This window comes from Muscardinus avellanarius (assembly GCF_963383645.1).
Source record: "Muscardinus avellanarius genome assembly, chromosome: 1".
Lineage (NCBI taxonomy): Eukaryota > Metazoa > Chordata > Mammalia > Rodentia > Gliridae > Muscardinus > Muscardinus avellanarius.
In genome coordinates this window covers 181,027,510-181,042,502 of record NC_137786.1, presented here as the reverse complement: position 1 = coordinate 181,042,502, position 14,993 = coordinate 181,027,510, and the positions used below count along the sequence as shown (strand labels likewise).

Sequence of the window (14,993 nt, the reverse complement as noted above, 5' to 3'; positions counted from 1 at the left end):
CCCTAATCTGAGCTTCTGGTGTCACAATAAACTAGTAGTGTTTCTTAAAGCTCAGAAATTCAATATTATCTTTTTTGCTTTCTGTATTATGCTGTAACTCCAGGAAAATGTTACAGAGCCTGTGGGTGTATGGGCCATTAGAGAGTCAACATTTTGGCAAATGATATAAATTTACATTTCAGATGTCGACTACAAATACATCAAATAATATACAATGACTTTCTAATTGGTATTATAATAGTCACTTAAATATGTTAAATGTGCTGGGCGTGGTGGCATATGTTTGTAATCCCAGTACTTGGGAGACTGAGACAAGTAAGGTTTCAGGCCAGCTTTAGCAACCTAGTAAGACCCTCAACAACCTAGGAAGACTGTTTCTTAACAAAAAATAAAAAAGTACTGGAATGTGTCTCAGAGGTAGAAGGCCTTTTGGTTCAGTCCCCAATACCACACACACACAAAGGAAGAGGTGATATAAATAATACTGCTGTTACCACCACTAATAACTTAAAGCACTACTTGAACTCTGAACAGTGATGGAAATCCAGTAGTGGATAAGGAGAATGAGATCTGTATAACGTGGAACTCAGATTCTGAAAGGAGAGCAGAGCCAAACAAGTGATTACAAGACGATGTGATAAATGCCAGCCCCTCAGGGAGTAAGCACGGGCTGTGTGAGAGATGATTTCCAAGAAAGGTGATGATATGAGCTAAGATGAATCAGGCAAAAAAGAACAGAGGAGATAATACTGAAAGAAGAGATAACACGCCAAGAGACTATGCTGAGAAAATAGAGGAGATTTGGAGCGCCAAGAAGATTTTAATATATTTGGAGTTAATTGGAAATTTAGGATATACCTTGAGGTAGAATGACCGGAGGTGAAGCTGAAAAGGAAGTTAAGTCTGAAACTGATAGGCCTAATGGAAGCTTCCTTCATCCTAATGGCTTTGTGAACTGCAGAGATGATGCCTGCATTTCTAGTCTAGAACGATGATTATGGCTTCTGAATTGAGGGTGGAACTGAAATCTTTGAATTAATCAGAGCACAAGAGCAGAGGTGACAAGAGACTGAACAATGGTGACTGAAGGGGGAAAGTGATTCCTGCGATGTCTGAATCTACATGACAGGACTGGCCAGTGTGTGTGTGTGAAGAGACTTTATATGAACGTCCCACCCCCCCTCGGTTCTGGGGATGGGACCCAGGGGCATTCGACCTCCAGTCTACATCCCCTGCCCTATTTTTTATTCTTTATTTTGAAACTGGGTCTCACTGAGTTGCAGAGGGCCTCACTAACTAGCTGAGGCTGTCTGCGAACCGTGATCCTCTGGTCTCAGCCTCCCAAATGCTGGGATTACAAGCGTGCGCCACCACGCCCGGCTGAAAGTTCCACTTTTTATTTTTATATATATTTTTTTGGAAACAGGGCCTCTTAAGCCAGAGAGACTGGCTTCGAACCTGCGCGATCCTCCTGTCTCCGCCTCCCACGCATGGGGATTACAAGCGTGCGCCACCATGCCCGGCTACTCCACTTTTTATATGAAAGTTCCACTTACAGATTTGTGATAACCATGGAAGTCTCCAGCGCATGTTAGACTTGAATCAGAAGAACCTGCATCCTTCCTCTTATCTGCCTCTTTGCATTCTCAATTTATTTTAAAATTACACATAAGAATGAATATGTATAGCATTAATAAAGTAGTGCACAGAGAGGCTGTGGGCGTAGTGCAGTAGTAGAGCAATTGTTTAGCATGTATGAGGACAAAGGTTCAATCCCCAGCACAAATAAATAAATAAATAAATCACATAGAGAAATACAGATTCCTACACACACACAACAAACACACAGATTTCCCTGCAGATTTTTCTAGCAGCAGTGGAGAGAGCACTTGCTATTCTGAAAGTCTCTGGGGTTTGCTGTCTCAGGATACCCCTTGTTTGGGAAGATCTGACCCTGCAGGGACTCAGTCCATCCCAGCCTTTGGGATCTCAGATCCGCATGGGCTAGACCCTTGGGAAGGGCCTCAGGGTGCCATCCACAGTTCACTGACTGGCTTGGTGTTCATGGTCCTCGGGGGCCTGCACGCTCTGAGTGCCCTCTCTGAAGGTCCAGGAAGAGGAATAAGGCCTTCCTCTCAGGAGTGCTGTTCCTCCTCATCCCGCAGTCCCCATCAAGGGCCTGGGGCTTGGTAAGTGTTGAGTTTGGACAGGGCAGGTAGGATTGGGAAGTCAAGGACAGAACTCAGCTTCTGGAGGAGGCCAATTGAAGGACAAACAAACAGGAGAGGCTAAGAGAAGACAGGGATGGGATTAGAGCAGTTTCCCTGGGAAATAAGGCTGCAGCCCTCAGGGCGAGATTTTAAAGTCCCAGAGAATGGAATCACTACAGATAGATAAATGGGGTGAGGGAATAAGCAGGATGGAGGTTATTGGGAGGATTCAGTTTGACAGCCAAAGCTCAAGAATCTGAGAACTCTGATCCCAGAGAATGGGCTGTGACTCTCTGGGTTGCCGTGATTTTCCACTTTCTGTCCCCTTGTGGGTTTTGGCCATCAGTGTGTGTACACAAATGTTTTCAACCATGGGTATATTACGTAAAAGCTGCTATTTATTATTAGCTTGACATTTTTCAAGCACTGAGCTGAGACAACCTGTTCATATAATCCCCACACAAACATCTATGAGGAAATAGACATTTTAGGGAGATCAAATAGCTTATTCAGTGTAATACAAGTAAGAGATACTGATTAGATGCAAATCAAATATCTGATTCTAAAGGTTTCTTTTTTCTTTCTTTTTTTTTTTTTTCGGTACTGGGAAAGGAACTCCGGGGCATTCTACCACTGAGCTATACCCCCAGCCCTATTTTTTTATTCTTTATTTTGAAACAAGGTCTTACTAAGTGACAGAGGGCCTCACTAAGTAGCTGAGTCTGTCTGCAAACTGCAATCCTCCCGTCTCAGCCTCCCGAATGCTGGGATTACAAGCGTGCCACCATGCCCGGCTAAAAGTTGGTTTTTAAGCTGTTCCTTATCCTGTGACTCTGTGTAGATTCTCTTACTTATTCATCCATTTATTATTTTCGCCTTTCCGTTTTTATACTGAACTTTAGTGGAACATAGATAAATACAAGAGGGACTAGAGGTGGAGAGAGGCTGTAGCTAAAACGGTAAGTAGATCAAGCAGAATATTGTGTGCCATGATTTAAACATCATTCATTCGTTCAGTAAAATTAGTAAGCCTCGTGTGTGTGTGTGTGTGTGTGTGTGTGTGTGTGTGTGTGTGTGTGTGTATACCCTTCTATTTTATTTTTGTTTTGAAGTAGAGTCTCACTAAGTTGCTGAGGCTGGCCACAAACCTGCGCTCCTCCTGCCTCAGCCTCCCAAGTTCTAGGATTGTAGGCTTATACCACCATATTCTACTTAAGAGGTATTTGACAAAAAGTGAACTCAAATAAGGAAATAAAGCAATGCAAATGAAAATGTATTAATTTCTAGAAAAATAGAAGATAGGCTAATAAATGCGATGAACTCTGCTAAATGTTCCCACAGAAATTAAGTACACGATTCTGTGGATGTGTACAGGTGGGACACTTAGTTCAGTTTGGGGAGTTAAAAAACTTTCTAAAATTTTTTTTTTGCCTAAGCCAAGATCAAAGGGATGGGCAAAAATAGCAGTCCTAAAAATGTCTCATATCTTTGCTAGTGAAAATTTTTTGACCATATTAATAAAAATAAGTTATGGAAATGCTCTTTTAGCATCATCCTACTTTGCCATATCAATGGCTGCCAGTTTGCATGAGTTTATTTTGTTTTACTAATGAAGTAATACACATTTAATAAATTAAAATAATAAATTAAGTATAATTTAATAAACTGAAGTACAATGGGAACATTCATTTTTATCTAGACTTATCGATGATACTCAATTCTTAAATGTTATCGAGTGGCACCATTGTGTAATCACTGAGACGATTATCAAATGGAAACAAAACAAAGTCAATAGACTGACAAGATCTTTGCCTTAGAGACTGTAGTCTGGCAGGAAAAATAAATATTAAACAAGTAGTTTTAAGTATAAAAAACTTCATAGAAGATGAAATCTCTAGCGTAGAGGTTTGAAAACTGTGCCCAGGGAAGTTATCATTAAGCTGAATGAAAGGGCCTAGCGAGGACTTAAATGATACATAGAACTTTGTTTGGAAGTAGGAGAAGGGGTAAGAATATTGCTTTAAATAATAGGCGGGGGGAGTCTGTACATCATCTCATAGAAAACTTTGGTGCTGATGTAACATGTATTACCTCACTTGTATTTGGAATAGCAAACATTATCTTTTTTTTTTTTTTTTTTTGTAGTACTGGAGGTAGAACCCAGGGGCATATTACCTCTGAGTGACACCCCCAGCCCTATTTTTTTTTTTTTTTTTTGGTGGTACTGGGGTTCCTGGAAGCCCTTCTAGCTCCGGGCTACACTCCCAGACACCTATTTTTTTTTTATATTTTTATTTGGAAACAGGGTCTCCTAAGCCAGCGCGCGCGGCTGGGTTCGAACCTGCGCGATCCTCCTGTCTCTGCCTCCCAAGCGCGGGGATTACAAGCGTGCGCCACCACGCCCGGCCCCCCAGCCCTATTTTTTATTCTTTATTTTTATTTTGAAACAGGATATCACTGAGTTGCAAAGAGCCTCACTAAGTAGCTGAGGCTGTTCGCGAACTGCAATCCTCCTGTCTGAGTTTCCTGAGTGGTGGGATTACAAGGGTGCGCCACCATGCCTGGTTACCTTATCTGTTTTGACTTACTTTTCTACAACTTTTGTTAAGAAAAATGACGTGTTCAGTGTATAATAATTCAGTGCATAGGTTCCATTTCAGAACACCTTGAGGAACAGCAGTGACCTTATTCTTTATCACAGGGCTTCTACTATTCCTGGCCCCAGTTCTGTTTATTTCAGAGAAAAGATAAGCATTTCAATGGATACTTATGTGAAAATATAATCGTAAATAACTAGATACTATAGTTAGAACTCTAGAAATAATGCGATAGGGGGCTTTATGGTGATATTTTTATGGAAATTGTTTTTCATGTGTTAATTCCTAGAAAATACAGGATGTTTTCTGGAAAGCATTCTTAGAATGTGTCAAAAAGTCTAAAGAAAAATCAAGAAAAATTGTGGAGGTCTTGTTATCTATGCTGAAGATTATTTTTATATGGATTTAAAAAGGATTGAATTAATATAATTCATTGCATGTGGGTTCTTTATGAGTAGGTATAAATGTTAAATTTCTACATAGAAGTTTTTATTTTAATGTTACTTCATTTAATTGATTCTTATTTTTATTTTCTGTGTTTGAGGGTCTTATTGAGAAAGTTTCTATCAGTGCCTATATGTTGAAGGGTTGGTCCTATGTCCTCTTCTAGTAATTGCAAAGACTCTGATCTAAGTTATCAATATTAATCTCACTAATATATATGGGAGGGAGAGTAAGAGGGGGGTATCTGGAGGGAAACACCAAGTGCTGCGTGTATGTATGTTCCTATCACTCTGAACCTCATTATGATGTATAATTACAATACACCAATAAAAGTATATTAAAAAAATAAATGTTGAATTTCGAGTTTCTGCATTGGGTCATTTAGTGGATGATGCCAACATACTCTAAAATTCTGGACAGAGTAGGGAGAAGCAGGTGTGAAGAAATATGGCTATTGATTTTAATTTTTTGAAACAATAGTTTTGAGGTGCTAATGAAATACTCAAACAAAAGTATCCAGGGTGCAGTTGGATAGACGTGTCTCACAAGATATAAATGAGAGAAAAGGAACTGAGCTATATTAATTATAGTTATTAATCAGGAACTTTAGAGTTGATGATATAGATCAGGAAAAGTGTGGAGAGAAGAAAAGGGAGCTTCAGAAAACGCTCTGAAAAATACAGAATAGGAAGAACAAACGATGAGGTAAGTTGACAGTGAAATTAAAGAAAAAACTCAAAGATTATCTTAAGCTAAGAGAATGTGTCACGATCAAGAGAGACAATCAACATGGCCCAATGCTGCTGAGAAGTCAAACGATAACTGAAAAGTTAGGGCATGGATATCATTGTGGATCTGGCCAAAAGCAGCTTCCCTGGACTGGTGAGAACACAGATGAAAGTAGAATGAGTTAAAGGATAAGCAGGAGATGAAAAAATAAAGATAAATAATGTATATGGCTGAATATGTAGCTATCAATGAGAAAATGCCACTATTCTTTATTATTTAGACTAGAAGAAGACACTTGAGCACATTAAATTGTTTAAATACTAAATAAGCAGAATTTTAAAAGGGCTTTGTTGAAAACAAAGGGCAGGAGAATGAATAATCAGGAATGAAACTTGTAAGGTGAAAAGACTTGAAATTGAGAATATAGATCTGATTTTGGCCTCCAATACATTTTTCCTAATTATAACAATTAGGAAACAATTAGTGACATTTTTCCTAATTATAACAAGACAAAAGGGTAAAAAAACAGATGACTGCAGATATGATGTCTCTGTCTTACATGATTTCATATCTGATGGCTTCTAATTTCTCCAAGAAGTAAAATGAAAGCTTCTTTTGGGAAAAGGAAATTGGAGTGAGTTGAGCAATTTGCTTTGAGGAGATGGAAAAAAAAAAAAAAAGTCAGAGAGTGAGTTGGACCTGAACACAATAATGCTGTTGGAACATTGGGCAGGTTAGTTATCATAAAGTTATGATAACACAATATGCCTCCTAGGAAGTTTGCAAATTGGTTTGTTTTCTTTGGTTTGATAAAGAGAAATCACAAGGTTAATCCAGGAACTGGGTTTCGCCACAAGTATGTCATGGCAGATCAGTGGAGGGAGAGTAAGAAAGGGATTGAAAAGAGAGTGATTGACATGATGAATCAGAATTTAACCTAGATAGAGAAGACTATGAAGACTCTAAATGAATAGGAATGAGAAAGTTAACCTAGAGGTGCTCAAGGGTTTTGAAGAATGCCTTAACCGTGCATGATGGTACACGCTTGTAATCCCAGCATTTGGGAGGCTGAGACCGGAGGAGGATTGAGGTTCGCAGACAGCCTCAGCTACTTAGTGAGACCCTCTGCAACTTAGTGAGACCCTGTTTCAAAACAAAGAATAAAAAATAGGGCAGGGGTGTAGCTTGGAGATCAAATGCCTCTGGGTTCCATCCCCAGACCCGAAAAGAAAAAAAAAAAAAAAGAAAAAAAAAGAATGAGATGATGATAACTGAATCACATTATTGAACAGAGTCAAAGTGAACTGTCTTAATTTGTGACCTATGGAGCTAATGAATTTTGAATTACAGTGCTTCAAAATATGGCCCTGGGATTGGTGATTACACTCTAATGACAATATAAGAGCATCCTTGAAGGATAAAGTTTTGGGCAGGTTAGTCACAAGAATATCAAACCAGTTAATGGCTAGACATGTCTTAAAAGAATCAAAGGGAATTACAAGGAGAACTGTAAGAGAATTGGAAGAGAACAGAAGTAGTGAGGGAATAACTATAGATTGTACTAGGGAACGTTACTTAATTCAAATAAGAGGAAACATCGGTAGCTACATGACTGATACCTGCATAAAGGAGTACTCCTTTTAATAGTATAAAGTACCCTTTCCTCTAGTTAATGTTTTTGTGTGTGTGTGGGGGGGGTACTGGAGGTTGAACCCAGGAACATTCTACCTCTGAGCTATACACCCAGCTCTCTTTTTTATTCTTTATTTTGAAACAACATCTCATTAAGTTGCCAAGGGCCTCACTAAGTAGCTGAGGCTGGACAACCATCTGCAATCATTTCCTGTTTCAGCCTCCCAAATACTGTGATAATAAGCATGTGCCACTCTACCCAGTCTAGTTAATGTTTCATAAATTAAAGTTTACTTATTCTAATTTTCAATTGCTCGGCTTGCTTTTTTTTATACTTAAATTTGTCTGAATTATATTTTATTGTTTATCATCATTTATTATTTATATTAACATTTAATTAATTAATTAATTTTTATTTTTTGCTGTACTGGAGATGGATCCCAGGCACACTCTACCTCTGTGCTACGCCCTCAGCCCTAGTTTTTAGTCTATTTATTTATTTATTTATTTAGGTGGTACTGGGGATGGAACCCAGGGGCCTTTTACATCTGGGCTACACTCCCAGACCTATTTTGTTATTTGGCCTATTTTGTTATTTGGCATACAGGGTCTCTTAAGCCAGTTGAGGCTGGCTTCGAACCTGTGTAATCCTCCTGTCCCAGCCTCCCAAGCCGGGAATTAGTGTGCGCCACCACGCCCGGTTTAGTCTTTTCTTTTTTCTTTTTTTTTTTTTTTTTTTTGCGGGTCTGGGGATGGAACCCAGGGGCATTTGACCTCCGGGCTACACCCCCTGCCCTATTTTTTATTCTTTATTTTGAAACCGGGTCTCACTGAGTTGCAGAGGGCCTCACTAAGTAGCTGAGGCTGTCCGTGAACCGTGATCCTCCAGGTCTCAGCCTCCAGAATGCTGGGATTACAAGCGTGCGCCACCACGCCCGGCTCGAGTCTTTTCATTTTTAAAACAGGGTCTCTCATTTGAGTTGCAAAAGCCCTCAGTAAGTACCTGAGGCTGTTCGTGAACAGCCTCCAGAATGCTGGGATTACAAACCTGTGCTACCACATCTGGCCTATTATTATTTATATATCATTATTTATCTTTTTATTTTCTCTTTTCTAAGCATTTTGTTTTAGGTCTTTCTCATATGAGCAGCGTATACCTATACTTGAGTTTTATTATTTTCAACTTCACAGAAAGCTCTGCTTCTCCATGTATTATCATAAGTGATGTGTTTGGTTTTCTGCTACTTACTTGTTTTATGTATTTGGTTTTACTAACTTTCTTTATATGGTTTTATTTTGTGTCTTTTGCATCACTAATGTCAAATCTATTCTACTTCAGATAATCCACGGGCTCTATACAGAATTTGGCTACTCACAGGGGAATTTAGGAGAAGACTCCGTATATTGGCTCTCCAGATTTGTCTCTTCCTTCTTGTGTGGCTTCTGATAAGTTACTTCTCTCTGCTTCCATTTCTGCTTCTGTAAAATGTAGATAATCTTATCTATCTCATAGAATTGCTAAGATAATTACTTTATATTAATTAATTAATTAATTTATTTATTTATTTATTGCAGGTCTGGGGATGGAACCCAGAGGCATTTGACTTCCGAGCTATACCCCTGCCCTATTTCTTTTTTTTTTATTCTTTTTATTTTGAAACAGGGTCTCACTAAGTTGCAAAGGGCCTCACTAAGTTAACTGAGGCTGTCTGCTAACCCTGATCCTCTGGTCTCAGCCATCCAAATGCCTGGATTACAAGTCTGTGCCACCATGCCCAGCTGAGAATTACTTTATTAAAAATATTCTCTTAGAAGGAGTAAGTCATGCTGGTTGCGGACATTTCTTCTTAGCACTCTTATTTGAAATAATATTCCTTGAAAATCTGTAGTCATTCACCCACTGCTTCTGTTTTCTTCTTCCACAGTTTTTCTTGCAATTCCGTGAGTGTGTGTGTGTGTGTGTGTGTGTGTGTGTGTGTGTGTTTTACTCTTAGAGGCATTCCACCTGTGATACATTCCTAATCCTATTTTATCTTTTATTTTTGAAACGGGGCCTCACTAAGTAGCTGAGGCTGGTCGAGAACCTGCAATCTTTCTGTCTCAGTTTTCCAAGTACCGGGATTACAGGCATGAGCCACCACACTCACTTCCCTTTTATTTATTTATTTATTTATTTATTTATTTATTTATTTTTTAAGACATAGGAATAGCTGTTGACTGAGGAAAGTTTGATAGTCCTGTGGCTAGCCTACCCCAAAGTGATTTTATGCAAGAAACCTTTTAATTTGTGTAGTATGTTGAAATTTCTCAAAAACATCAGTTATTTTTACAACTTTTAATCCGGACCCAGGCTTTCTAATTCATAAATTTTATTTTTTTCTGCCACTAGAGGTCCTCTCTGCATTATATAAAACCACATTTGGGCCACTTTTTTTTTTTTTTTAATTCTTACATGAGATTCCCCTCATGTATTCCTAAAGATGGATTGGAGACTGAGCCTCTTATCCTTTCTCCTATCTTTCTCCATGGTGAGGTATCAAACATCAAAGTCAAAGAGAGCATTCTGGTCTACAGGTCTCAGGGGTGTCAGGACATTGAAATTGGGGTAAGGTTGGTACTCAGGACAAGTTATATATAATTCCAGTGGTCTATTTATCACATCCATCCACACACCTCAAGACCTCTTGTGAATTCTATGCATCTAAAAGCATATTGAGGTATCACATGATATGGGGCAGTGGCATGAAAAAATATTGGCTGTGGAATTTCATGATCTTGGCTCTGTCAATTACTAATGATGGGATCTTTTTTGGTTAGAGACTTCTCTGTACTTTAGGTTTTGTTAAAAAAAATGGAGATAAAATACATATCTCTCAGAAGTTTTTTTTTTTTTGCAGGTCTGGGGATGGAACCCAGGGGCATTCGACCTCCAAGCTACACACCATGCCCTATTTTTTATTCTTTATTTTGAAACCAGGTCTCACTGAATTACAGAGGGCCTCACTAAGTAGCTGAGGCTGTCCACGAACCATGATCCTTGGGTCTCAGCCTCCCGAATACTGGGATTACAAGCTTGCGCCACCATGCCTGGCTCTCAGAAGGTTGTTTTATTGTTTTTTGTTTTTTGTTTTTTGTAGATCTGGGGATGAAACCCAGGAACATTCAACCTCTGAGCTACACCCCCTGCCCCATTTTTTTAAATTCTTTATTATGAAACCGGGTCTCATTGAGTTGCAGAGGGCCTCACTAAGTAGCCGAGGCTGTCCGGGAACCGCGATCCTCAGGTCTCAGCCTCCCGAATGCTGGGATTACAAGCGTGCGCCACCACACCCGGTTTCAGAAGGTTGTTTTATTTTATTTTATTTTTTATTTTATTTTATTTTATTTTTTTTGGTGGTACTGGGGTTCCTGGAAGCCCTTCTACCTCCGGGCTACACTCCCAGACCTATTTTTACATTTTTTTATTTGGAAACAGGGTCTCCTTAAGCCAGCCCGCGCGGCTGGCTTCGAATCTGCGCGATCCTCCTGTCTCTGCCTCCCAAGCGCGGGGATTACAAGCGTGCGCCACCACGCCCGGCGCAGAAGGTTGTTTTAAATGAGATATTATATGAACCATTTGTATCGTGGGAGTCTGTAATGAGCTCGTTTCCCAATTGTGACATATTTCTTTTAGTTTCTTTTCGTTCCTTTATGTAGTTAGATTTCTTTTCTCTATATACACAACTATACAGAACTAAATTATATGACTCAGGGAAAACTCCACCAAGATGAGGATAACATTTTCTGTATTTTGGAGACCACTCCAGAGTAACTGAGCGATTAGTACCAAGAGCACTGGGTCTGGGGACTCTTTCTTAAATTGACAAGAACTGTTTGTAGTAGCATTTACGGGCTTCTTTCTTGTAAACAGGAAAAAGGTGATTGGACCCTGAAGAAGGGGTGGAGGAAGAATTACCACACCATGTTCTCATGTTCCTCACAAGGCATTTTTTTTTTTTTTTTTAGGACACGGAAGCCATTTATCGGATCTCAATGGGCACATACAACCTGAGCAGCTACACCAGCAGCCCCTTCATCCTTTCTGGCATCCCTGGCCTTGAGCAGTACCATGTCTGGATCAGCATCCCCTTCTGTTTGATCTATTTTGTGGCCATTGTGGGCAATAGCATTCTTCTTTACCTCATTGCGGTGGAACACAGCCTTCACACACCCATGTTTTTTTTCCTCTCTATGCTGGCCATAACTGACCTCATACTGTCGACCACCTGTGTGCCCAAAACCCTGAGCATCTTCTGGTTTGGTCCCCAGGAGATCAGTTTTCCAGGCTGTCTCACCCAATTATTCTTTTTGCACTACAGCTTTGTCCTGGACTCAGCTATCCTGTTGGCCATGGCTTTCGACCGCTACGTGGCCATCTGCTCGCCCTTGAGATATAGCATGATTCTGACCCCCAAGGCCATTGTCAAAATTGCCGTGGTTATCTCTTTGCGAAGTTTCTGTGTTTTTGTCCCATGTGTTTTTCTTGTGAACCGCCTTCCCTTTTGCAGGACACATGTCATTGCTCACACATACTGTGAGCACATAGGCGTCGCCCGGCTGGCCTGCGCTGATATCTCCATCAACATCTGGTACGGCTTTTGTGTTCCCATCATGACGGTCATCTCAGACGTGGTCCTCATTGCTGTCTCCTACACCCTCATCCTCTGCGCTGTTTTCCGTCTCCCCTCCCAAGATGCACGCCAGAAGGCTCTTGGCACCTGTGGCTCCCACGTCTGTGTCATCCTCATGTTCTACATACCAGCGTTCTTCTCCATCCTGGCCCATCGCTTTGGGCATAACGTCCCTCGAACCTTTCACATTATGTTTGCCAACCTGTATGTAATCATTCCACCTGCTCTCAACCCTATTGTCTATGGAGTGAAGACCAAGCAGATCCGGGACAAAGTTATTCTTCTGCTCTTCTCAAGGAGACCGGGTGATATATGCCTAAAGACTGGGGGCAGGGGAGTTCCTAGAGTACGTTAGGTCAAGGACTAAATCTGGAGCCAGTGGCCTCAGAGAGAGGACAGAAAAAATTCCTTATTAGTCAGAACTGGGGGTTGCTTTCTTTGTTTTTATAAGCAGAAAATAGTTATTCCAGTTTTAGGAAAATAAGTTCTATGTCTAGAAGATAATATTTATTTTGCCTTTGGAAAAAAGTTGTATAATTTCTTATAGTTGTTCTAAAGTAATATAAAATTTTTCATAAAAACAATGAAAGGATTGGCATCTTGTTTTTATTATAAAGATATCTTTAAGGAAGCTGAATTATTTTTTCAGATTTATATATCATATTAGTTTCTTTTTTTGTGTGTGGTACTGTGGATTGAATCTAGGGGCATTCTACCATTGAGTTACATCCTGTGCCCTACTTTATTTTTATTTTGAAATGTGATCTCACTAAGTTACCATGTGCTGGCTTAGAACCTGTGGTCCTCCTGTCTCCCAAATACTGGGATTGCAGGATTGCAGGTGTCTGTCAGAGCACTGTGTGTGTGTGTGTATGTGTGTGTGTGTGTGTGTGTGTGTGTGTGTGTGTGTGCATGTGTGCGCGCATGCTGGGGTTGAACCTAGGGACATTTTATCTCTGAGTCACATCCCTTTGAAACAGGATCTTACTAAGCTCTAGAGGGTCTCACTAAGTTGCTGAGGCTGGCAGTGAACTTGTGATCCTCCTGTCTTAGCCTCCCAAGTACTGGGAATACAATATATTCCAATTAAAAATATATATATATACATACATATATATATGTATATATATATATATATTATTCTCAATATTCTGCTTCTACATATAACAGAAAATGATGTAGAAACTTATCGCATTTAGGGATCTTGGAAGAAGCTTAAGGCAGGAACTTATTGGTCAGGCTTCTTGTAGAGTTATTACAAATACAGATGGTTCTTGACTTGCAAGTTTTTAATTTTGTAATGGTGAGAAAACAAAACACATTCAGTAGGCCTCCAAAAATTATTTACCAATAGGCAGATCTGACAGTCTTACTGTAGAGATATATCTTACTTTCTGATATTGTTTTTACTAATACAAATTAATAATAAAACTTTAATTTTAATCTTCAATTTTAAAATGTAGCAAATCATATGAAAATCTGGATGATGATAAATACAGACAGAGGAAGTAACAAATGCCAAGACTCAGATGGGAGCAAAATGAGACATAAGCTAAGAAATGACAGAACCAGATGTACACTCTAAAAAGATCTCCTGTTTGCAGTGTGAAATATAAATTGAGGAAGACAAAAGTAGAAATAAGATGGTCTGTTAAGAAGCTATCATTTGGGCTGGGGGTATGGCTCAGTGGTAGAGTGCTGGACTAGCATGCATGAGGTCCTGGATTCAATTAGCAGTAGCAGCAGCAACGATAACTATTAGAGGAATTTAGTCAAGAGATGATAGTAGCTGTACAATGGTAACAAGAAAGCATGCATTTAGGAGACATTTAAGAGGAAGTAGCAATACAATTTGGGGGAAAAATGTCCATGAGTAGTAAGGTAATATTTGCTGAATTTAGGAGCACTGAAAGAGGACCAAGTTTAAGCTGAAGAGGTATATTTAGCCAAAGATGTTTGAAAGAAGTAGTCACTCAGTGCCCATGGGGAACATCCTCAAATAGTCCTTCATAGAGAGCAGCATCCAGGGTTTGTTCTATTTGTTCCCCTACAGAATTAGCTCCAAACAATTTTCTGTTCATACCTATAGGTATAGGGTCTTCCAGTGAAAAACAAAATGCATGGAAATCCTCTGGAGAGCTTATAAATACATACTCTGGGCCCTCTCCTTAAAATATGAATAATTTTGTTTTGTAGTACTGGAGAATGAACCCAGGAACATTCTACCTGTGAGCTACACTCCCAGCCATTTTTTATTATTTAATTTGGAATCAAGGTCTTGCTAAGTTGCCAAGGCTGGCCTTGAACCTGAAACCCTCCCGTCTCTCCTCCTAAGTACTGGGATTATAGGCATGTGCCACCATGTTCAGCTACTCTTAAAATAATTTGAAATGAGCCATATAATATTCATTTTAACAAGTGACCTATGTTATCAGTCTACACTATGACTAAATTTGTCAATTCCTACACAATATACAATCTTGAGAGGGGATTACTAATACCATTACCTTTATATTGAGAACAAATAAATTGTCTACAGTCTTCCTGAGGAGAGCATGAAACCTAGGTAATATGATAGGCACATACATACATGACCTTCTATCCATACATACATCAACTCATGTGCAAACACAAATGCAAAAAAAAAAAAAAAAAACAACGTCTTTACTACTGAAGCAGTGGCATGAGCAGGGTTAATAGAAACTTCCTCA

At 39.5% G+C, this 14,993-nt stretch overlaps 1 protein-coding gene across 1 annotated transcript in view; it reads left to right on the top strand.

Annotated features, from left to right (window-relative positions):
- Window positions 1–12,637, top strand: part of LOC308259065 (olfactory receptor 52H1-like) — a gene marked incomplete at both ends in the record, with an annotated part of 349,856 nt that extends 337,219 nt beyond the window's left edge. The window contains one exon of the mRNA XM_080689815.1: window positions 11,971–12,637. Coding sequence (XP_080545941.1) covers window positions 11,971–12,637 — 667 coding nt within the window. The remainder of the gene's footprint in view (window positions 1–11,970) is intronic.
- Between the last annotated feature and the right edge of the window lie 2,356 nt (window positions 12,638–14,993).